The 26,686-nt window shown below is 31.7% G+C and overlaps 1 protein-coding gene across 2 annotated transcripts in view; it reads left to right on the top strand.

The window, feature by feature from the left end:
• Positions 1-13,217, top strand: part of LOC139528520 (neural cell adhesion molecule 1-like) — a 29,901-nt gene extending 16,684 nt beyond the window's left edge. The window contains exons 14-25 of one of the 2 annotated variants that reach the window (XM_071324542.1): positions 897-935; positions 3,903-3,941; positions 4,863-4,901; positions 5,368-5,406; positions 6,374-6,406; positions 7,619-7,657; positions 8,282-8,320; positions 9,410-9,445; positions 9,990-10,028; positions 10,784-10,822; positions 11,631-11,669; positions 12,644-13,210. In XM_071324542.1, coding sequence (XP_071180643.1) covers positions 897-935; positions 3,903-3,941; positions 4,863-4,901; positions 5,368-5,406; positions 6,374-6,406; positions 7,619-7,657; positions 8,282-8,320; positions 9,410-9,445; positions 9,990-10,028; positions 10,784-10,822; positions 11,631-11,669; positions 12,644-12,701 — 478 coding nt within the window. In that variant the 3' untranslated portion in view covers positions 12,702-13,210. Of the gene's footprint in view, positions 1-896; positions 936-3,902; positions 3,942-4,862; positions 4,902-5,367; positions 5,407-6,373; positions 6,407-7,618; positions 7,658-8,281; positions 8,321-9,409; positions 9,446-9,989; positions 10,029-10,783; positions 10,823-11,630; positions 11,670-12,643 lie in introns of both variants that reach the window. The other variant, XM_071324543.1, reaches the window with a different exon arrangement.
• The last annotated feature ends 13,469 nt before the right edge of the window (positions 13,218-26,686 follow it).

The raw sequence follows: 26,686 nt of genomic DNA, 5'->3' as shown, positions 1-26,686 counted from the left end.
CCTTGGCCAAATACTCCTTGGTTAAAAATTACCATTTGAAACAAACAGAAAAGATAGAATGTAGTGATCCTTAACACCGCAATTCTTTTTCTTCGACTGTAAACACGCCGATTGCGTGCCTACGTCTTAAATGCGTAGTCGAGACATCTTTAAACTACTGCAAATCATCCAAAATGACTTTCTTAAAGGAGCTTTACTTAAAAAAAGGGTGGGGGTCTAAGTCAGAATTTTTCTAGCGCAAAAGTTTATAATTAGCTTGTTTTTTTTCGATGGTGCCATTCAATATTTAACACTATAATGTATGGGGAAACTTTGGATTCAGAATATTTGTTCATTCTAGTCATCTGAATGACCCGATGGTTTTTTTTTAATCAAATTGTGGAAAAATCCCCCTTTTATAAAATCAAATGGTCGTTCCCTAACTGCTAGAAAGGTTGTTTCAAAATTTGAATTCGGTTTTACGTAATGATCATTTAAATGACATATAGTTTACAAGTGTGAACAAATGTTATGTACAGGTAGCTAAACAAGGTGTATAGATGTGAACAAATTTAATGTAAAACTAGTGTACATTACATTAAACCAAATGTAAACATGTTTAATGTACACGGCGTTTGGTGTGAACAAGGCCTAAGGTACACCAAAATGGTTAGTATTCCATACTTCAGTAGTTACGCATGTTCATGGTTACTACAAATGCGGAGTTAAGTCTTATAAAGTGATGTCACAATCAAGAAAGAGAAGACGGGATTACCGTTATAATGATAAGAACATGTTTGCTGTCATCTGTGACACATATGTTTTGTAACAAGGAGCCATCTCGTTCATGAACCAGGTATACTATTTCTTTTATAAATATAATGTGTTTTGAAAATCAATAAATTTTGTTTTCACAGATTGAGGACACAGCGCAGCATACTACCACTATATGCAACGTATGTAATTTAAAATAATTGTATAACGCTTATAATAGATCTACTTTGACACCATGTTACAAACTAAAAATACCAATTAACATATTAGTTAATTTGTAAATGGAACTCACTTCATGCTTAATAAAATACAAATGGCACACATTAAGACGTACAATGTGTGCTATATTTAATTATGAAAAGTTAGGCCGTGTTCCCATTGACCTAAACTCGGTGTTGTGTTAGTGTAATTCACAGATAAACTGATCACAATTAGGCCATGTTCACACCAAACGCCATGTACAGTAAACTTGTTTACAATTAGTTTAATGTAATGTACACTGGTTTCGCATTAAATTTGTTCACATCTATACACCTTGTTTAACTACATGTACATAAGATTTGTTCACATTTTTAATCTGTATGACATTTAAATGTTCATTACTTAAAACTGAATGCAAATTTTTTTCGGACAACTTTTCTAGCAGTTAGGGATAGATCATTTGACGTAACAAAATGGGTGCGGGGTGGGGGGGGGGGGGGGGGTAGCTGTGGAATGGATTTTTCCTTGAAAAATATTCTGACCCCCAATTTGATAAAAAAAAAAAATTCTGGTTATACAGATGAAAAAAAAATCTTAATCCGAAGTTCCCCAATTCATTATAGTGATAAGTTTTAAAAAACAATTTGATTGTTAGCATAAAAAAAACGTTCTTCTCTAAGGAGTATTTAGCAAAAGGAGAGGGTAATGTTTTTTTTTATTTCTCGGATCTGAGATACTAGACAAACAATACAATTTACCTCACACTTTTTTAGTAATGCATTTATGAGTGAATTGTTGTTTAAGTAAAGACCAGTGGCAAATAATTCAGTGTACGTCCAGTCGACTCGGGAAGACCTTTTCAGGGGCGGATCCAGCCATTTTTAAAAAATGGGGGTTTCAACTATATGTCTCCATTCAAATGCATTGATTGTCAAAAAAAGGGGGCTTCAACCCCCGGAAACCCACCCCCTGGATCCGCCACTGCTTTTCAAATGAATTATGTGTTCGATAATGATGATGCTTTGAGTCTTGATAAGGGGTTAATAAAGCTACCTAAAGGGTTTTTTTTTTTATAACAAATTCATATATAAAGTTTAGAAAAATATAAAAAACTTTATTAATAATTGTTATAAATATCAATTTTATTCCTTGAATATAAAATTGAGAATGGAAATGGGGAATGTGCCAAAGAGACAACAACCCGACCACAGAGCAGACAACAGCAGAAGATCACCAACAGGTCTTCAATGCAACGAGAAATTCCCGCACCCGGAGGTGTCCTTCCGCTGGCCCCTAAACAAATATATACTAGCTCAGTGATAATGAACGCCATACTAAACTCCAAATTGTACACAAGAAACTAAAAGTTAATATAATACAAGACTAACAAAGGCCAGAGGCTCCTGACTTGGGACATGCGAAAAAATGCGGCGGGGCTATACATGTTTGTGAGATCTCAACCCTCCCCCTATACCTCTAGCCAATGCAGAAAAGTAAACGCATAACAATACGCACATTAAAATTTAGTTCAAGAGAAGTCCGAGTCTGCTGTCAGAAGATGTAACCAAAGAAAATAAACAAAATGACAATAATACATAAATAACATCAGACTACTAGCAGTTAACTGACATGCCAGCTCCAGAATTCAATTAAACTGATTGAAAAATTATGTCTTCATCATATGAATATCAGGCAGAATCCTCCCCGTGAGTGGTTTAGTATCATACCATCATAACATATATGAGAATACATGGTAAAATTAATGTTCTAAATGCCTAGATTTGTGTACATTTGACCCACACAAGGCCTACATTGACTATCGAATGCATGCAGACAAAACATGATTTACACTACATGTAAACATTGAGTTTTATCAATGGGAACGTAATTGTGTTTAGTTTACGTGTGAGTTACACTAACACAACACAAAGTCTAGGTCAATGTGAACACGGCCTTACTCAGACAGCAACCAACTACACTACCCTGTACATATGCAAGGCTGTGAAACATGTCATTAAGGTGGTATGGGAGTCTAGCATAAAAATGATAGAATTTGTTCATACTTTGCCAAAACGTAGTATCTATTGATATATGTTGAAAAATATAATAAAAATGATAGGTCACCCCGCATTTTCTAAAGCTACAGGATGTGACAAAATGACACATTTTGTATAGATTATACAGGAAAAAACACCATTTTGTGATTACAAACTGAACAAGTTGATAGAATTGTTAAATACTTAACGAAAAGATAGCTTTCAGACAATGATATGAGAATATCAAAAGAAACGATAGGGTCACCGTACGTTATTCCGGCTAAAATACAAAATTCCATGAAGAATCCTTCAGAAAATGCGCTGTTTTAGAGTTACCTCGCCTTAAAATGCCCAATTTTTTTTTAGACAACCAAAAATAATCAACATTTTAAAATATTAATATTTATAAGTTAAATTGTTATAAATTAGTTCATTTAAAAGAAAATTCACATTAAATATCTGCATTCCTGCATTAAATTTTGCTAACTTGATAGAAAATATGGACCTTTGGTTCTTTGTATTTTACAATCCAAAATGGAGGAAGACACCTATACCACCTTAAGATGAGAAAAAAAATAACAAACTTTATCATTTAGCGTCTGGCGTACTAAATTATAATCCTGGTACCGTCGATAACTGTTTTAAACTTTATGTAACAGAATTAATTGCGATCAACGTCTAACATCTAATGATATACTTATCAAACTAATGCACTGTTGCAAAAACTGTTTCAAATTTGATTTTAAATAAAATTTACCTTCATATTAAGATTTTCGTGTATTTACATAAAGTAACTATCTTGCATCTAATATAAGGAACGCATCTGTCTATTAACCGTTATATGATTTGTCAGGTCACGATGAGTCAGTAAAAAACCCAGTTCAATACAAATAAACTATGTTTTCTTTCCAGAATGGGAAGACACCATAGCACTTTGATGGAAACAGACAAGTATGTTCAAAAATACTTCGACTTCAGATTAATTTGAATAAAATTGAAAATGGAAATGGGGAATGTGTCAAAGAGACAACAACCCGACCATATAGCAAACAACAGCCGAAGGACACCGATGGGTCTTCAATGCAGCGAGAAAATCCCACACCCGGAGGTGTTCTTCAGCTGACTCCTTGACTTATATGTATACTAGGTCAGATATAACGGACATCATTCTAAACTGCGGGTTATACTCAAGAAACTAAAATTAAAAATCATGCAAGACTAAAAAAGGCCAGAGGCTCCTTACTTGAGTCAGGCGCAAAAATGCGGCGTAGGTTAAACATTTAAACATGTTTTGTGAGATCACAACCCTCCCCCTGAATGTATTTGTCATGTACACGATCAAAACACTTATCCAATTATAAATATATAAACTTTTGTTTCGAAAGGTAAACCTATAAACAGATGGACAAATAATGTGTTGTTTTATTAAACATAGTGACGTTAAAGACAATAAGCGAAAAATTTAAAACAAACCAGGAAAAATGCTAACTAAAGGTATTGATACTAAAATGTATATAAAGATAATCAGACAGTTTTGTAACATCAACATTCGTTTTCCAATGTGCCAAAAAAAAATCAACGTTTTAATATACAGATGTATAACAGAAAAACGCAAACAAATACCCAATCAATATTTTCATATATAACGAGAACAGATCAAAAGATTTCTCGTCCAATTTAAATGAAAATGAAAAAAAACACCATAGAAATATTTTCATAAAGAATTTGCTCCGTAAATGCCACAACGTCGAGCAAATGTTAAAAAACTCCAATCATTTGCCAAATGTTCTTATTCTGATATAAACTACAGTTATTTCTTTTGTTTTTGTTTTTATTTCTAATAACACGTGGAATTGTAATATTTTCTTTTAGTCCCATGTCAGAAGACTACCTGTATTCAGAAATCAATAAGTATGTATAATTATATGTTAACGAACATTATTTGAAATTCTCGACAAATCCTTATTTCAGCCAATGTCTCTTCTTTAAAGGACAAATCATGAAATCAACTCGTTGTATTTATATAATTATGGTTCTTGTACGTATTTTCTCATCAAGTACAAACTTAATGGTGGTTAGCTTTATCAGTGGAATTGCCATATAAACCCTTGTAAATACTTTTCAACCAAAGAATACAAAAATCAAGAAATAAGTGCCACGAAGTGTATTGGAATTTAATGAATAAATATGATCTGTTAGGAAATTTGTTTCTTGTACTACTCCTTGAGAAGAGGTAAGAGGAAAGAAAGTAAATAATACTAAAGCTTAACTATTGATATGATAACATGGTAGAAGATTGTAAATAATAAGTTAAATGTTGTGTCAATCATGAAATTTATCGACTGACAAAATACAAACCTTTATGTTATTTTTGTAGAGTTCCTAGTGATAACCATCCTGATATTCCAAATGGAGGGTATGCATTAATTTTAAACAATGATTTCAAATTATATCTTCGTATTTGAAATTATTAATTGTGCAAATTGTGCATTTAAGGCAAAGTATCGGGAAACATTAGTCAGAACATCAAGATTAAGTTACTGCTTATTACAAAACAGAACTTCAGAAAACTTTTGATTTGAGATTGGCTGGCTACATCAGTCGATACTTTATCTTCTGTATTTTTCTGGGGGTAAAAATAAACGGGTTTTCCTATTGTGTAGGTAATGATTTGTCCCACCGATACTGACGATAATCAGGTATTCCAGATGTGAACAAATTGCTTGTCAGCTTCCTGATAAAATAGTCAGAAAAGGGCTTTTAATGCTAGCAAATGATCAGGTGACATTTTCTAGCACTTTGTCTATACCGTAGCATGTTTCTGAATGTATCATTATATTCTAGTTTTAACCCACTGCGACGTGATTTATATTATATCTTCCTAAAAAATCTATGTTGAAAAATTTAAAAATCATTAACAGGCTACAACCTCAGGTATCCATATATTTATAGACCCTTGCTTTTTTTTTATACTGATTACGTAAAGCTCTATGGACTAAAATCATTTATAAGATAGTATTTCGAATTGTTAAACCATGTTATAACTGTGCAGATGATAAGCAAGACAATATAAAAAAATACGTCTTTTTACGGAAAGACGCCTTAGATAATCCTTTAAATGATGTTTTGTCTAATACACTGTATTAGTGATTTCCTATTATTATGAATTTTATTAAAGCCCGCAATATATCAGCAACACATGATTTTGGCTCATTATTATATAAATAATTTTGTGAAAAAAAAAGGATTTAAAAGAATCATGTACATATAAACAGCTTTTGATTGTTCACAAGATTATTTCTACCAACTTTAAACAAAGGGGTTTAAAAATACAGAAATATGTATTCAAGGCCTTTCTGTGCATATTGTTTTACCTTTTCCAGTCAAAGAATAGAAACAAGTCATGTTATAGAACAGTAAGTATATTTAATATTTTATATAAGAATAAGAATAAGCTCCTTTCATTCGATATTTGTATATGTTGCTATTAAATTTGACAACAGTCATACCATGTATGAATTAAGAGGATCTGTTTGACAAAATTACAAATGTAAGGTAATATTTTTAAAATACTATAGATACGTCAACAATTTTGATATTTTTCACATATAAATTTGTAACAATTTGGCTTACTTAAAAGCGGTTTATGTTTTGAAAAATCATGAAATGCTTTGGCTTTGGCTTAAGTAAATAAATTTATATAATTTGTTTAAAAACCGTTAATTGTCGAATCCAGTCAAAACTTATGCTTATTTGTTTTAAACATGAAAATAATTCTATAGTTTATACAATTTAATTTACAAATCTGAGTCCGGATATTCTATCACTGGTTAAAAAATAGTCCTTTGACACATTCGACACATAATTGCACTTTTATTAACCGTTCGTGTCGAACGAGGATAGGTATAAACTTTGCATGTTTTTTTAAGACGACGTCTTTCAGAAATTTGCGTTAAATGCGATAAGTTTGAACATGCAATGCAATCATTGAAGTGCAATATACTGAAATCCGTTTTAAGGCAATATAATATGTGTCTGACCACCAATTACATATATCAATTTCATGCATCTAATATTTTATAACGATTATTATACGTATAACAGGGGTCATTCAAAATATAAAGATAGCAGTATTTTAGAGGTTCTCGTATATAACACATTCATTGATTGATACACATCGATGTATCAACCGTACAAACAACTGAATAAAATCGCTTAAAATCCAATGGTTGCGACAGGTTTAACCATCTTCTATAATAGAGGCATCACCAACTATGCAAATGCACACTTTGTCAAAATGTCAAAATTAATACAACTACAGATCAAAAGATCAGTCTGATTTCGCAAAACACTTTTACAAAAGAGACATTAAATGAACAACATATATTCAATGAATAACTACACTAAATCCAAAAGGTTGAACACCACAAAAATGTATCTAAAACAATTAACTTAAGTAACTGAACGGGTTAGGAAAGTTTGTTACATTGATTTAACTCGTTGTTATTTTCATTGCAAGCAAAAGGCTGTTCATCAATTGAAGTGCAAGTACTTGCCTGATTTTTCGTTATACATACTACATAATCTTAAATTTGTGGAAGCTATCAAGTTTATATTTATTGTTTTAGTCCGGCATCGGAAGACTACCACTATACAGAAATCAACAAGTATGTGTAGTTGTATACATTAATCAACAAAGTTTAAATAACTTTTATAATCCATATCTACCCTTATGTCAAGACATTATTATTCTTATTGAATGTTAACGATGGTCAGTCATAGTTCTGAAAAGGTTCCTTCGGTATTTTAATGAAATGAAATGCTCCATGTATGCAGAGATAGCCTGTATCCGTGGATTCGACATATATCAATGCATTTCCTTTTTCGTCCTTTTTAGTTCAAAAATTGACACCAGAATGTAGAGGTACATTTTTTTGTACGGGTACTAAAATTATTAAAAAGAAATAAATCTTTGCGAAAAGAGGAACAATGAAATTACACAATCGATATATTTTGCCATTTGAATTTGAATGTTCTTGTGGTCATGATGTACAACGGCAACTTTTGAGCTTCTTCGATAGACTTCAGTTTGGTAAAGAATAAGAAGAAGGGTAAACTAGATTGAAACTCCTTATAATAGTGCATGAATGCTAATAACAGGTAAGGCAATTGGAATGCTAACCTTGAATATAAGTTAAATCGCTAGATGTATTGACTCAAATGCTTATGCTATAAGTTTGAATTTTACTTTTTGACATGCATGATTTTTTATTTTGCTTAATATTTTGTAGAGTTCGCAGATATAACAATCCGGTCGTTGCAAATGGAGAGTACGTATCTATAATATACATTATTTACCTACTATGACTAATTAGTATGACTTTTTTTTAACTTCTTTAACTTATAATTCGGTACAGATTTATAGCAGAGGAATAATTTTTGGTTTGCTTTTATATTTAAAAAAAGGAGGCTTAAGGTATACGATTATAATATCCCTTGTTTGTCAATTGAAGTGATTTACCTTATGTCTCGAAACATTATTACACGGCTTAAAGTTTGAACACAAAAAGGGTTAGAAAATTAAAGCAAGTGTTTAGCTCATATTCTTATTTTTCTACAGAAACATACTTGTTGTATTTTATACAAGGAACTCCGGATGATCGAAACTTGACAATTAAAGCTTTCCTTTTGAGATTCTTTGTTTATTTGGATATTTCTAAGGCTTTTTCTTCCTTTTATTCCTTTTCTTCCTTTTGGTATTTTATTGTTTTCTTTCTTTGTTTCTGCGTTGTTATTTGTTCTTTGCTTTGTTTATAATTTGGTTTAGTTTTATTATGTTCATGTTTTATTTGTAATGTCTTCTATCAAAATGCATTTCTAACACCAGTTCTTTTAGAAAATAAATTGATGGTCATTAGCAAATGATTTATAATGCACATGTGAAATACGCTTTATCAGTTTAAATCGAGTATCACATGATATTACATGAAATAAGCAGTAACGAAAATGACACCTTCATGGAAAAAATAAAAATCACTTACAATCATTAAGCACTGTACAAGATTCAACAATTCCAAAATCCATACCGCATAGCAAGCTACAAAGACACGCGTTTAAAAGGCCCAGATATGACAGAAGTGAATAAAATTCAAACGGGAAAAGCAATGACAGAGATTATGTTCATAACTACAAATGAAGACATCTACCATCTACAACAAAAAACTATAACCACTGAATAACCTTAAAAATACGACAAAATAAAGACAAAAGTTACTAAGTACCTATCTAAGATATCGGAGATTACTCGCATATCAAACATTTTAACTTTAATGACAAGCAGCCTGATAAATACATTCACTGCTTTCGCTGAATATTTTATGATCATTTTATTATAATGTATTTCTTTATTTGTTTTATGGAATACACAGCAATCATACAGACATGTCTAATGAAAGGTATGTTGTATAGTTTGAAAATGATCTTCTTCTTTAGTGTTATTGTATTTTGGATTGTATAATTCAATATTCAAGTAAATTTAGCAAACTGTAAATGTTCAAATATAATTATCTGAAATAAGTATACACATTGTATGTTTTTTCCATTTATACAATTTTATTTTTGAATGATATAATTTCTTATTTAAAACTGCTTGAACTAGGCTCATACTATGCTAGGTACAAACGAAAGGCTTATTAAATAGATATACATGGGCTTTTCTCATTGTTGAACACCGTACGATGAACTGTAGTTGTTACTCTCTGTATCATTTGTGCTCTTGGTGAGGGTTATCTCATTGGCAATTATATTACATCTTCTGTTTTATATATACAGACTGTATATGCTACCACATTTAGGGCAGGCAGTTTTTTTTTTTTTTTTTTTTTTGTCATTGGAGCTTGAGGTTTAAAGAAAATTTTATGCTTGAAATTGAATACTTTTGATTAGACTTTATAACTCCGTTGTGTTATTATTAGTTTTTCACGTTTTTGTTCCTTGTAGTCCCATATCGGACGGCAAACAACAAACAGAAAAAGATAAGTACGTATACAATATAAAGTATTAAAAACCTCAAAACACCAAACCTAGTTTGCAAGTTGGATTATATATTTCAAAATACTAGATCGGTCTAGTTCTTTGCGTAATCAGTAATTTACTGCTTATAAACTTCACTAAATATAAAAAAAAAAGAAGATGTGGTATGATTGCCAATGAGACAACTCTCCACATGAGACCAAAATGACACAGACATTAACAACTATAGGTCACCGTACGGTCTTCAAAAATCAACAAAGCCCATACCGCACAGTCAGCTATAAAAGGTCCCGAAAGGACAAAGTAAAACAATTCAAACGAGAAAACTAACGGCCTAATTTATATAAGAGTTGTTGTAAGCAATAATTTTCTAAAACACCTAGAGCGTAGCTGTCGTCCTACACGAGCCCTCTGTTTTAAACTGTAGTAAAAAATCAAAACGGAAAGTCCCTAATCAAAAGACATAATCAAGTGACAAAATACATCCAGCGAATGGACAACTGTCATATTCCTGACTTGGTATAGGCATTTACAAATGTTATCTTTTTTTATTATTTATTATTATTTTTATTTCAATATTCAAGTAACTCTTGAAAACTATGTAAATGATAGAATATGATATTCTGAAATAAACATACACTGATTTCAAGTTTTCAAATAATATTCTTTAAAAATGTTTTCAAAAGGTTTGACTTTGGATCTTCAAATTCATACCAAAACTTGATTATGATATCATAGAAATGTTCGTTTGTTCTTTGTAGTCCCATATCGGACGGGAAACAACAACAAAGAAATGACAAGTACGTACAGAATATAAAGAATTCAAACTCCTAAGACACCGAAACTACATTGCAAAGTATTCTTTAATGTCGATTACATGTGAACCTCTATCTTGGGTTGTAAAATAGCAGAATAGCGGTAGTGATTCGTTTTAATCTTTGGACTGCAACTGAAAATGCTGGAAAAAAATAGAACATTTGCATTGCAACAAACCTCTTAAAGACTCCACTAAACCCTTATAGTATAACTCTCCCTACATGAGGCTTCGGATTTATCCTTCATTTTCTAAACGAACTTTATATACTCATACATCCTACGCATCGTATCGTAATAAACTCTTTTTTCCTCTTTAGCAAGGAGTAAATACTTGGTTTTATATGCAATTTTCGTTTTTTTGTCCTGACATAGGAGTAAAAACTTAATTAAAATGTCTATAAAGCTTCATATGTGCATTTTTGTTAGGAATTCAGATTAGGATTCGATGTAAGTTATTGTACTATTTACAAATCTTTATATATAAATGTTCATCCGTATAAATAATCGTATCGTTGACTTTCAAATGTAAAAACATAGTCAGAAACATATACAAAATAGTATGTTAAAAATGGCATTTAAAAGTTAATAAGAAGTTAAAGTCCAGGCTATAGGAATTATTGTATTATTTCTTTATCTTATACATGAGTCCGAAACTGGTTCGATCGTCAACAAACAAAAAAAGTGGACAGTATGAACATCGATATTGGATTTAGATATTCACATAAATTCGTATGTACAATCATCAGGAAACTTTCATTCTATATACTGAAATAATACTCTTTTTTTTTGTAGATTGTGCAAAGATGAAAGTCCTGCTATTCCAAATAGGATGTATGTTTTATTTATTTTATTCATATGAATCATTATCTAACTAGAACTATAGCAATCGATAACCATGTACTTAAAAGTTACGTAATTCCACAAGTTTAATTAGTTTAAACATATTTATTTATAGTGGATTTGGAAACAAGTTTTGCAACTTATATTAATCCCTTTCCACTTTTTGGGTGCGAGTGCTGCCTTGTGGCGGCATTAGTCTACTTTTTTTCAAAATCTACAAGAGTGTCTTTAACGTGCAAGAGATATGGCTCTCTCTTAACACGGGTCAGTGATTTATCGTCCCCTTCCGACGGACTATCATCGTTTCCTCAAGACCATACTTCCAAATCTTGTCAAGGGAGAGCCGTAAAATGAGTTCCTGAAATTGTCATCCCGAACGGGAATCGAACCAGGAACCTTTGTTTTAGTAGTCCGATGCACTTACCACTACACCACGGCACAAGTTTAATGTTTCGATAATACCCTATAATCAATCATAAGATAGTTTATTAAACTTTACAGTGATGTATTTCAGACAATATAAAGAAAAATTAAAGAAAAATTTGATCTGACTGTCATCATCAATCATAGAAAGGATCAGGCACATATGGTCTATACATATAAAAAAGGAGATAGTTTGTACCACTTAACCTATTCCTTCCCGATTAAAATTTAATAATGTCGATTCTTATATTGTCGTGGGTACCAGAATTCCTTGATCAAGGAAAACTTGCATATTCGTGGATATTTAATTTTGTGGTTTTGCCGAAGTCTGCATACAAGCATATATAAAATTTGTAATTTGTTGAACCTTTAATTTCGTGGTTCACCTGTTCCAACAAAATCCAAGAAAATTGATATCCCATGAATAATAATGAATCCACACTATTATATTCATAACTTCTTCATTTGCCACTGTATTCAAAATATTTGACATCTTTTGTATAATTGTTACATAAACATAATTTTCGATGTTCTTTATTTAGGTTGCCTGAAGAACCAAGCGATGATGCTTTGAATGAGACGGAAGTGACGTCATTGTGAGGTTGAATTTTTACGAAAATGCAAAGAAATGTTCCCGTCATGTCAAAATATGTGAAAAACTAAGAAAAGACAACTGTGTTTGTTATTTGCTTTGAAAGTTATATATGTTTTTTATTTACATCATACTAATACATGTTTCATGTTTTACATACAATAGTTGTGCAATCAATGCTTTAAATTAATTGTATAAAGCTCATTGCTGTCGTAGCATTTATTTATATTCAGGCAGATAGATATATTTTGTTATAGAAATCAATCAGATTGTGTGTATTTTTTAAATGCATTATAAGATAAGATGTGTTCTATTTTTCCTTATAGCTATAATAGATTTGTAAATATGTTATTTTTCTGTTCTTTTCGTCAGTTTAGATTTGTTCATAGTATAGTCTGTTTGATTGGATTTATATAAAGAAATCACAGATGTCGTGAGAGTATGACTTTGATTCTAATGATTTCTTGTCTCTCCGTTTTCAATAGAAACAGAACATATTTCAACTTTCTTTTCATGTTTTATCTTTATATTTTCAACGCCATATTTAGTTCATGCAAATTTATAAAAATGAGTAAAATAAAAAAGTAGAAAGAACAAGATATCGACAAAACACGAATTAAATGTAAATACAGAAATTATGAGGACAAAATTAAATGAAGCATGCCTGCTTGTATGGGTGCAACACGAAAATCATCATCAAACTATTGTGCAGTTTAAGATGGTGTTAACCCACATACTAAGTGCCCATGCCGGATTAAAATCATAACCTGAGTTTTCTCAGTATTGACAAGGTAGCGATTCAGCAATTCAACTACTAAGACCAGTCGGCCATTGATGTCCCTCATCAGCAAATGAATAATATATTCAAGCGTATAACACTGATACTTAAACAAAATCAAACAATTTAAACAATTGATTTTCGTGTTGCTACGCATGTTGCATACCAACTATATGTATTAATTAACTTCAAAACGCGTGGAAGTATAAATGATTATTCATTGAACTACCTTCGCCTGTGAATCAAATACAAAGGTATTTTTGATAGAAGGTGTAGCATATCTTAACTTTTCAAATAAATACACTGAACTATAATTTTAACAGTTGTCTTTTTTTCATAGACATGCTTATAGATATAGGAAGATGTGGTGTGAGTGCAAATGAGGCAACTCTCCATCCAAGCAACAATTTATAAAAGTAAACTATTAAAGGTCAAGTTACGACCTTCAACACGCGTACGGAGCCTTGTTTTTTTTTTTAAACTTCTACTAGTATATTGTGCATTTTAGAAATAACACCAACGTAATTCTTTTAACATTATGTATCAATAATGATTATAAATATCTATGAAGCGCCAGTAAAACCTCGTTCAAATATATTTTAGTTACACTCTCTCTAGTTATTGCACACATGATTCAATTTAAAGCATGTTCCACGTACATACATGTCTATTCTTTTGATAAGTTACAAATGCATGTCTCTTGCCACGATCACGATAATCGACACATTTGAATCAATCAAAAGAAACCCACATGTAATTAATTATGAACAAACGATACTGTAAATTCAGAAATTATTGCGATTGCATCTATCACGTGCACGTACCGGATTCAGCGTCCTCAGTGATTAATGATTCAGTAGTTCGACTACTTACACCACTCGGACACCGGTCCGGTGCTCCTCCTCATTAAACCACTCGGACACCGGTGCTCCTCATTATAACACCACCCGGACACCGGTGCTACTCATCATTACACAACAAGGACACCGGTGCTCCTCATCATTACACCACTCGGACACCGGTGCTCCTCATCATAACATCACTCGGACACCGGTGCTCCTCGTAATTACACCACTCGGACACCAGTGCTCCTCATCATTACACCACTCTGACACCGGTGCTCCTCATCATTGCACCACACGGACACCGGTGCTCCTCATCATTACACAACACGGACACCGGCGCTCCTCATCATTACACCACACGGACATCGGTGCTCCTCATCATTACACCACACGGACACAGGTGCTCCTCATCATTACACTACACGAACACCGGTGCTCCTCATCATTAAACCACACGCACACCGGTGATCGTCATCATTACATCACCCGGACACCGGTGCTCCTCATCATTAACTATAATACACAGTTGTCTTTCTTTTCATATAAATTTATTGGTTGCTTAAATTACTATTAGTATATTGTGCATTTTAGAAATAACGCAAACCTTCTTTTTCAACTTTATTTATCACTAATGATTATAGATATGCATTTCGCGCTATAGTGTTTCCTCGTTCAAATGTATCTTAGTTATAATCTTTCTGGATATAGCAAACATATTATATTTTGAAGCATGTTCCACATGAATTCATATCCAATATTTTGATAATTTTGAATTGTAAGTTATAAGTGTATTTCAAGTTCTACGACCATGATGACTACTCCTCTATTAGATGAACAACTAAAATTTAATAAATCACAGAAAGGTGTTAGAATAAAACATCAATAGTCATTATCAAATTTTTATATTTGAAGCAAATGAACCTCAAAAGTTTTCAATTTGAACAGTGAATATCAGATGCTCAAATACCATTACTTATAAATGAACTTACTATAGTAAAAGTGTACAGTTCAGGTGAAGGAGCGCAACTATACAACACCTTTAGGATCTCAATGCTCTTCAACTTTGTACTTTATTTGGCTTTTTTTTTTTTTTTTTTTTTTTTTTATAACTTTTTTGGTTTCGAGCGTCACTGACGAGTCTTTTGTAGATGAAACGCGCGTCTGTCGTATATACAAAATTTAGTCCTGGTATCTATGATGAGTTTATATACATGAATAAATCTTTTTCTGTCTTCAAAAACATACGAAGCATATTCTTTGGATTTAGTTATGTTACCAGTAAGACAGCATCACTTTCCATTCAAACATCAAATCCTAAATGATTACATATACCACATATTATATTATGTTATAGTACATTGATGGTGCCTGGCTTTAATAACTGTCATTAACCAGGCGAGACAGTTTATTTACGCATGTTGTTAGAGCATATAATTTAATGACTGATGGATTCTTTATAAGATAATATAACAACTCATTCGGCGGTATTTAGTTTAATAGTGGTCAATTTGCAGGTTGATTTATAAATACTATTTAATTACAAACCATTAATCACCAACATGTGTGTTACTACATTATAAAATGCCCGCACAAGATGTAATGTGATTGTTGAAATCAGAAGAGTAGAATTAATTCTATTACTTCCTATATTTTTAGTGGTACGAGTGTGGCGCAAAATAGGGTCGCTTTTTCATGCCCTGCTGGTTAGAATAGGGTGGCTGTTTTTTGTCCTGCTGATGAGAACTGTGTCTTTTTTTTTAATTATATTTATCTAGAACAGGATCGTTGTTAAAGATACAGTCTAGAACCCGGGTCAAGAAAAGCATATATTTTATACGGTCTAGCACAGGATCATATTTTAGAAACCTTTTCTGATTATGTCTGGAACATAGTATGTGTTTCAATATTTCTGTTTAGAACAGGGTATGTTTTTCAATGTTTTACTGGTTAAAACATGTATGTTTTTCAATGTTTTACTGGTTAGAACAGGGTATGTTTTTCAATGTTTTACTGTTTTTTCAAGTGCTGTCGGCATAGTTATACCCGAAAGGATATTCAGTATCCCCCTTAACCACCAACCTCCCCCCCCCCCCCGGTAATGGCTATGAATGGAAACACATTTATAATACCAGTTGTTGGCATGATACGGGTTATGTTCTTCGGATGGTGCATAGCTTATGTTGCGTATTCTTTTGTTTTCTATGTTGTGTCATGTGTTCTATTGTTTGTTTGTCTTCTTTCATTTTTAGCCAGGCGTTGTCAGTTAATTATTGATTTATAAGTTGTCCCTCTATTATCTTTCGTCCCTCTTTTATGATGGCATGCTAGTTAACCCCTAATGGGCGGATATGATGGAGACATTATCTGTCGATCAGTTTAATTGAGGTCTAACTGCTAGTAGTCCTCTGTTAATGTATGTTGATCGTTGTAATTTTCGTACTCGGACTCCTTTTAAACTATGTTTTACATGGCGTTGTTGTGTGTTTGTTGATTCCAAGTGTGGCTAAAGCTATCAAAGCAGGGTTGGACACTGTCGCATTTTTGCACCGGTTCTAAATTAGGACGCATTTGCCTTTGTTAGTCGTGTGTGTTTTTCTTTTCTTTTCTTTTTTAAATTTTGGTTTATTTGTAAGTGTGGGAGTGTCCAATTCGCTTTTTTTAATTGTAAAGAAAGGTGGTTCTCCATTACATGTGTTTCTCCTTTTATTTTATTTCCTATAAAGGAAATACAGAACCGCTTCCTACTACAATTGACCACGTTCAACGCTTTTGCAACTCTGTATATTTACAAGAGGCATTCAATTCTGATAGTTACAAGCGAATCAAGCCTATAGTTTGTTTGTTAATCTTTACATTGCCTTAACTTTGTCACGGATAATAAGTGCGGTCATGTAGCATTTTATACGATATTAAAATAAAGCGTTTTGTATACATGTATCTTCATTATTTTAATAGACGATTTTCAGCCAATTTAGAGAACAATATCATCTATTTTATAAAAAAAAAAAACAACCTCAACATGCTCGAAGTAAGAGAAAATCTCATGAAAAGCAATTTTCTCTTCTTTGTAATTTATCACCATAAAGACAGCTTCAAACTCTCCAGTGTAATACGGCAGGATTTAAAGCATAATCCACCCCCCCAAAAAAAAAGTATGAAATCGTTTCAGATAATATACTGCGGAGTTTTGTAATAATAAATAGATAAAAGGATTTGAAAAAATCAACTGGCAGATAAAGACAAATGTGATATTTTAGTCACTGTTTAATTATACAGGATTAATTCGGCTTTTCAACCTTTTAAATAGTAATCAGCACAAATACAATTTGTGTTTTGTAAATCATGTGTCCTATCTCATTTCTACCACTGCTGTTCTATACAATATTAGATAGTGGTTTGTGCTGACGACAGTATTGGCAGTAATTTATTTATATTTGATATGATGATGTAACAATTGTATATACAGTTCTTTGCCATATTTATTTGCGTTTCGTACCGAAAACCAATGTAACTTAATTATTTCTATAGTTTTATATTTCATACCGATTAGTTATTACACTGGTTAACTCTCATAAACTGCTTCTGGTTTCACCCAAAACATTTCCAACCTTTATCAAGCAACATTATTGGCAGTATCAAAAGTAAAAGAAACTTATACATTTTCCATAATAACGTGTTGTTTTAGACAAACAGTACCGGCTAAAAGGTTATACTGTTCTCAAACGAACATGTACCAGATAACGTCTGTAGTTGTTCCAGATAAACATGTACAGAAAGTACCATCAAGCTCGTAAAAACAACAATTATATTGAAAAAGAGAGATAGGGAAGGGGAAGAGGAAAAGAGAAAAACAGGAACATGTAAAGAAAAGATAAATGTGGACAGGTACTGTTTTTCAAGAGACTTATCCTTTTTGATAAATTCTCCTCATAAATCAACGTATTTTTGTTTTTTTTGTCTTAATTTTACGAATGAAAAACAAATGTCATGTTTTCTATTTTCCCTCTAGTTATCATATAAGATGATACAGTTGCGGTTCACAGTATTTAAACAGAAACGGTCAAACATTGTTTATCCAAGAAGATAGCCTTCAATTTTGACGTACTGTAATATCAACAAAAGATCAAAAGAGTGATACCAATCCTCCTTTTCCTCGTAAACAATATCAATTAAATCTGACCTAAAGCAATAAAACTGATCAATAAAAAACATGAAACTTTAATGACCACTTGATGCTTAATATCATAATTATTAAATTGAGCTTTATATTATTAATGTTCCAGAATGTGGGAGCATTTACATAATTCCTTAGTTTTTGTAGTGTGTTTGGTAATGTATAATTCCTTCCATTGGGAGGGGAGTTCAGACTATATATATATACATATGTTTTGCAATAAAATAATGGCTTGTTTCCAAATAAAAATCCATTAAAGTTTGGGTTTTATGTCCGGTGTATCATACAAGTGTTTTTTTTCGAAATTGAAAAACCAAATTATATGCAACGTCTCCCGATGAAAAGCTCAATGTTAACTCAGTGATTGTTGTTTTGTAAACACGAAATAATTTAAATTATTTACATGATTTGTCTAGTTCACCTCTATCTCTGTTAACAAAGCTAACGAATTCCAATACTTTCGTATACTTGCAAGTATCTCAATTTGATCTCCCATCGCTTAAGATACTAAACTTTGTAAAGTATCTTAGTTATTTAAAACTTTCCCTTGAAATATATAAAAAGAAATTCTCCAAAAAGTAACCGTGATGTAAGACTGGGTGGTGTCAATTCCTGATGATACAATAATTAAAACTGATAAACATCTTCATATAGATAGTGTTTCTGACAGAGTATCATTTTATTTACAAGAAGTTCTAATGTATTTCCACTTTTCGAACGATAAAATTGGAAACGAATGACACCGATGATCTTCAAATGTTACTGGCACATGTCAATTACATCACTCAACTAAAACCTAGATCTATATGAAAGAAGGGCTAAAGACTATTCTTTATTTGACGGATCCTTCTCTTTATACTTATGTTAACGTTCGTTCAGCAGTTTTTGTATCCAGTTTATAGTTTTTAGTGTTCATGAACGTCACATCACATGCACTTGTCTCGGCAAATTTGTTTACCTATGTGTTATATTAAGGAAAGTATACAGGTTATATTTTTCAGAGACAAGTCTCCAAACGTCTCATTTTTAAAATGAGTCAATTTTTAAATCAAAAGCGCATTTATTTTTACCACTGATAGTTTCGTTGTGAATATATCTGCTAACTATCTAAATTCTGTAGATCTTATATTTGATATCCACACATATGACCTGATAGAATCGAGAATCATTTTAGTATGTATTTAATTTTTTTTTAAATTTCAAAGAAAGATTTCAAATTCAAGAAAAATATTAAGCACCACTGTGGATTCATTTGTTTTCGTAGGTATCAATTTTCGTGCGTTGTTGAAAACTTCCATTTTGTGGATATTTGAATTTTTCATTTTGATTTAGTCCGCACATATTATGATATATAATTTGTAATTCGTTGAACATTTAAATATGTGGGTTTCCTGTACCCACGAAATACTCGAGTAACGGACTATCTCAAATAGTCTTGTAATATTTTTATCAATCAGCTACAATAGTATAAGAGGGACGAACGATACCAAAGGGACAGTCAAACTCATAAATCGAAAATAAACTGACAACGCCATGGCTAAAAATGAAAAAGACAACAGACAAGTCTACAATTTCATGTGTCAATGAGAATTTGTATTTTTTAAAGATGACGTCGCCACTCAAATCATACAAGTGGTGAATAGACAAATTTTAGGCGGCAAGATTGAGACATTTGTCACCTTTCATGTATCTTGTAATTTCATATCCATTCTGCTAAAAATTATACTTATCAACATGCTTAAACAAGAGGGACGAAAGATACCAGAGGGACAATCAAACTGATAGATCGAAAATAAACTGCCAACGCCGATCAAAAGTGCTGGTTAATTTTTATTTTATCTTCATGATTTTTTTTTAAGTACGAAGTTGATTTCAACTGAACGATTATTAGTAACTTATTTTGTAAATATTAACCTTTCAATTCATTGAAGATGTTTAAATAATAGGCTTAAAAGTTGTTATGATTTTAGAAGCAATTCAATTGTAATTTGAACATGATTGCAGTACAGCAGTAAATGTCTGACAAATTTCTGCTTACTCAATAGAACAACTTTTGAACCGATATCAAATCCTCACACAGGGATGTTCAACTCTATGATGTCGCGAAGATTACTCACTGAAAGTTTCGATTGTTTCTCAATTAAACTTATAAATCTTAAACCATACAGTGTAGATAAATTACTATGATCAAATTATCTGCCATAATCAAGTGCACATCTAATGCACAACATGTATTGCACCCATTGCATAATACCACGCAACAAAAGTATTCATTGACAAATAATCTAAAGGGTAAAGTGTCCTTACCACGAAATAAAAAAAAAGACTTTTAAAATTAAGAAATTAAAAATTGTTACGAAACTGTGAATCGTAATCCGATTATTTCGTAAATTCACACCCCTGACTTTAAATTTGTTTTTTTTTTCTTTTTTCAAGCGCTCTTGATAAAGGTTAATCCAGAGAAAAAAATGAACCTTATCTGTATAAAATGCTATTGTTAATCATTTTAGTTGACACAACGAATCAATTCATGACACACCGTTTTCCATATAATGGAATTTTATGCAACTGTCCTTTTAGTAAGAGCTTCAATAAAACCAGTTTATAACCACAATTGTCTATATTAGGAAATGCCTGTTCAAAGTCAGTTGTTATCGATTCTCTTTAAGTTTTATACTTTGCAATTTGATTACGGACTATCCGTTTTGAATTTTCCTCGCAGTTCGGTATTTTGTTATTTTACTTTTTACACACAATCAAAATTTACATAAAAAGAAAGAAAACAGATTTGAATTGCTTGTCCTCATCTTAAGGATGTTCGCTGCTCAGTTTCAAAATAAATAACTTTTCATAAAACTAGTATGTATTGATAGGGAATAAATTAAGGAATCAAAAAAGCAAAAAAATATAGGGGTTAATGTGCTTGTTTTCGAGATATTAGCCATTGGAATTTTGACGGGAAAATGTTTTCTCTTGATTTTTCCTAGCTTTATCAATGACCAGTTAGTGTTCTCAAATACTATTAGAAAATAAATAAAATTTTATAAGACTTTTACAAATGACTTATAATTATACATGTAAAAGATTAATAAAAAGAAAAATGGGGTTTCATGGGGATTATTTTAAGGCGTTCAAATGGATAAAACCAGAGGATTCCGAAAATCTGACAAGAATTCCAAAACATGACAAGCAGACATCCTTAAATAACTAACAAGACCGTCCTTCAACATAAAATTAAAAAATGTTTTATGTAGCAGTTATTAGTGAAAAGATTAGAGACCCTATGATTGATATAGATAAAACATTAAGAAAATGCTAACATTAGCTTTATATTCACCAAATTTTGACACAGAGGTATTCTACACCTGCATGTCATTTTGATAATTACAATATCAATAACATAACAGGTTAATATTTTATAACAGTGTGAGAGGAATCAACCAAATGATATCTTAATGTATATGAGATGTGCTAATTCTGATCAATTGAATACCAAACGTATAGGGTAGCAGATTTACAGTTTTGTTTACCTATTTATTTCTCAATACTTTCAACATATCACTATTTTGTTATTTCGAAATGAAGGCACATTATCACAAAAGTATTTTATTAATTAATACGTTTTTGTAACATCATCATGTGCAAAGGATGATATAAATGATTGGCAGAAGACGTGCACTTGTTTATGGCACACACTTTGATTAATTCGTAATTCCAATACAATCTACACTTTCGATGAGGTATCTCTGCGACATCATATCATACACAGCTCAATCGCCTTCTGTGAGGATTCTCTCTCAGTTGAATTGTACTTCTCAATACTTAACACATTGTTTTATATCTATCGATGCACTACAATCGAGATCAACTTTAAACTGAAAGGCTCCTGTACCAAGTCATGAATATTTATTCATTCGTCTGATGTGTTTGAGCTTTTGATTTAGGACTTTCCATTTTGTATTTTCCTCGGAGTGCATTATTTTTGTGATTTTACTTTTCCCTAGATCAAAACAACTTGGAAAAAAACGAATTTGAAACATTCTTAGTTTATTATTGAAAACAATCTTACATAAGTGTGTGTTATTAAGCTTTTTTTTTAAATTCTGAATCGTAATTATAGCAATCATATTTCAGGGAAAGTCTTTAGTTACATTGAAATTGACACATCCCTGTTTATTTTTCTTTAAACATGACTTAAACAGTCCATCTGCTTCAAACACAAAACATATTATAGCCACAGCCTTTCATACTACTCTACATATACATGTGCATGATTGAATAGTTCTGGTGCATTCATTCAAGTGCATATGAAGGAATGTCAGATTTCAACATTTTGATAGTGGTCTTTGTTTCGCTCTATGAAAAAACATCATCTACTTATATAACCATTATAATTAGTAGTATTTTTCTTATATTGACATGATCACAAATTGTTAACGATGCCACCGACGCCGAAAACAACACAACGAAATCTGGCCTTCCTGGTATCTTGAAATCTTGTATAAGTACCAATACGGTATATCCCACTGAAAGATCAGTACCCGAGAGTTCTAACGCCTGTCGGTAGTCAGCACTTTTATACTAGTATGATATTTTAGAAATTGAGGAATGTAAGTTTTTAGTTCAAAGCATTATTTGGGTATTTTTATAATGTACATTCATGAATTTCCATCCCCACCCTCTACTAGATCAGGTTTGATCTTCAGTTACATACTATATGCATGGGTAAATGTGTGAGGTCTAAATCCCTTTAGTTTATTATACTTGTTAGCAAAAACATTGAAATCAAAATATCGATAGATAAAGTAACATATTTATTGATATATGTGTACAATATATCAAATGCACCTAGCATATGTTTTGATCTATTGTTATTTCCATAGGGGTATGGTTTGATGTTAAATGATCTACACAAAGCGTATAAATGATTTATAAAGTACATTAGACATGATCAATAAAACTTTCTATCCATGTCTGACCTTTCGATAAATTTAAACGTTTGTTTCTTCTCCTTCAAAACAGAGTTATGAGTTTTAAGTTAACCCTTCCAAACCATTTATGAAAAGTTTTGTCTAACTGAATGTCAGTATTCAAATTCTGCATGCTAAATTTTAATGTTTTTACGAAAATGATCGATTTAAGGTTAAACAGTTTAGTACACCAGCATCAATATCACTCCATTAAAAGTTCGTACATAAATAAAAGAAACAGTGCATTGTGAATAGAAATCTATTTGTTGAATACATTAGTAAATCAGCCACGATGAAAGTATTATAAAGCCAAAATTAATCTCATATCTACAATATGCTTACTTGTTTCTCCCTTGTAATATTAATGTATAACACACTGTTATCAGTATATTGGTGCAGATTGAGGAGGGATTATAGTACCTCGTCTGTCTTAGTTATAGTAGAGAGAGATACTAAAACAATATACTGCTAAAAAAACTTAGTATAACACACTGTTATCAGTACATTGGTGGAGATTGATTAGGAATTATAGTACCTCGTCTGTCTAAGTTATAGTAGAGAGATAAACGATATACTGCTAAAAAACTAGTTAAACCCAGTCACTTTTTCTTTCTTATCTATTTGGTCTATCTAGATAGGATGAATTAGTACAGACAAACAATAGTATTTCTTCCAATGAATAGATAATCGTAGCTGTCTTTATTTGGCAAAAACCTTCGGATTTTTGGTCATCAATGCTCTTCAATTTGACGTTTTATTTTATGTTTTTTAAATATCTGTCGTGTGTCCTTTGTTGACGAAACTTGCGTCTGGCGTACAAAATCATAAGAAAGGTAATTTAGTGAGGTTTTTTTACATGTACATGTACGTGCGCACAAACCGATCATGTATGGGGAAATCGATCCTCTGTATGGTATATAGGCAACAGTAGTATACCGGTGTTCGAAAGTCATCAATTGATTGAGACAAAACAAATCCGGGTTACAAACTAAAACCAAGGAAAACACATTAACTTTAAGAGAGAAAAAAGGGACAACAGGAAAACTTAAGTGCAACAAACCAGGACGCAAACATACATATTATATAACCGATATATTTGACAACAATTGCCGTATTCCTGACTTGGTACAGACATTTTTAGAAAACAAAATGGTGGTTAAATCTGGTTTATGAGCTAGCCAAACCTCCCGCTTTATGACAATGTTAAAATAATATCGCTTAAATGACAATACTACGTGATAGAAATACAGCATACACCACGTAAGGCCATTCATCACTGAGAAACGCACACGTACATATTATGTTAACATGCAAACAACAGAACAACAACGAACATATTCAATCATCGGCAGACACAACAACATTTCAGAAACAGTGACGCGCTTATGTAACTAGCATGCAAGCAAAACTTTTTTTTATGAATATACTTGATATGCCTGTCTGTATAGCTATTTATTTAAAAAAAAACACCACACATTTTCTTTTGTATATAGACATGTTTCATATAAATATTATTGTATGAAGTATGTAAGCTATTGCTGTGATTTAAGCCTATTCATAAAGAAGGTACAAAAATGGAAACCGTGTGTAATCTAAAATCGTATATCGCAAGTTAATAGCATTAGCCCTGTGGTCAGCACTTGATATGTAGATAATCATAAATTAACTGTTTACAAAACTTTGATATTTTAGAAATAATAAGGCTCTTCTACCTCAGGCATAATTTACCTTAGCTGTATTTTGCAAAACTTTAAGGAATGTTTTGCCCCCAATGCTCTCCAACTTCGTTCTTTGTTTGGCCTGTTTAACATTCGAGCGTCACTGATGAGTCTTTTGAATACGAAACACGCGTTGGCGTAAATATAAATTTTAATCCTGGTATATATGATGAGTTATCAAAACAGTTGACCGATAATCAGGCACATTTTTACCTGTTAATATGAGAATTTATCATGTTCATAATATACAATAAGATTCTGATTGTCTTTAAGCGTGCATCGGGAATGTGTATGTGTTTTTCATAACATTTTAGTTGTCTTTAGCCTCAAGGATACATATGTATGAGGTCTGTTAAAACTTCGTAACATATATATTATTGAGTCATAACATGTTTTGTATTATTTGGTCTTCAATTGACTTTAGTTTCCGATTTAATTGCTTAAAAACACATTTAAGTTTAATGTTATACTGAATCAAGTTTAGTTCATAGTTATTCAGAGTAGTAATCTTCTCACGAGGGAATCAGAATTATAAACTAAAATTATATCTATTTTTGTGAATATTAATTGAACATCTAACATAAGAAAATTAAATAGATCTAATGTTTAAGACACTTCAAAGTGCAGAGTGATTAATCGCCATAAGTATACCCATAGTTTTGCCGCATTTTTATATTTTAGCAATTATCTTCCATAAAATTAATCCTGAAAGAGCATGTTTCATTTTAAGAACCCTATGAAATCACTTATCATTAGCGAGTGCAATGTTTAATTTCAAATGTTAATGTAATAAAAATATATTTTTTTAACAAGTGTTAGAATCATTAGGGGAGAAATTCAACATGTACACACAAAACTATATATAAGCGCCCCTCCTCCTACCATCTAACTAAAAAAAATGAAAAAGCGTAAATTTTGTTTTTGAATTCAAATAATGGTTGCTTTAAACACTGCAATATTGATGAATTAACTAAAACCATAATTCGGCAAAAAATGAAAAATGGTTTGGAATTTTCTTTACGTCCAATTGCAAACTTTTTTTATACAAGTTTAAAATGACAATCGATCAATAAATTCCAATATAAGCTCTTCAATGGTGATTGAACTGGGTGAGGCCAAAGAAATTTGAACTGATACTGGAAATATTATAAGTTGGATATGTTTCCTGGTAACACGACTCTAACCCCTGTCCTTAGAAGATATCGGTAACGAACACATATCGTGACACTATTCATTAAAAGGCTGCTCCACTCCGAACCCCAAGGGTAGAAAAGAATATATATGTGAAATACATTTATTCCTATATGACAGTGGGTTTTGTTGATAGATATAGTCGAGCGTTTGATTTTGTCATGTTTTATTTACCTCCCCCTTTTTTAAATTTACCTCCCCCTTTTTTTTATTTACCTCGGTAATTTTTTAATAGTTTTTTCTTTGGACTTCTCCCAGTCCATCAGTTCATCTTTGCTCAGCCATTGAAGCCATTTTGTTTGTGGTTTATAGAATAC

This window comes from Mytilus edulis, chromosome 6 (genome assembly GCF_963676685.1).
Source record: "Mytilus edulis chromosome 6, xbMytEdul2.2, whole genome shotgun sequence".
NCBI lineage: Eukaryota > Metazoa > Mollusca > Bivalvia > Mytilida > Mytilidae > Mytilus > Mytilus edulis.
Note: the sequence above shows the minus strand (reverse complement) of the source record. Positions and strands in the feature narration are given on the sequence as shown.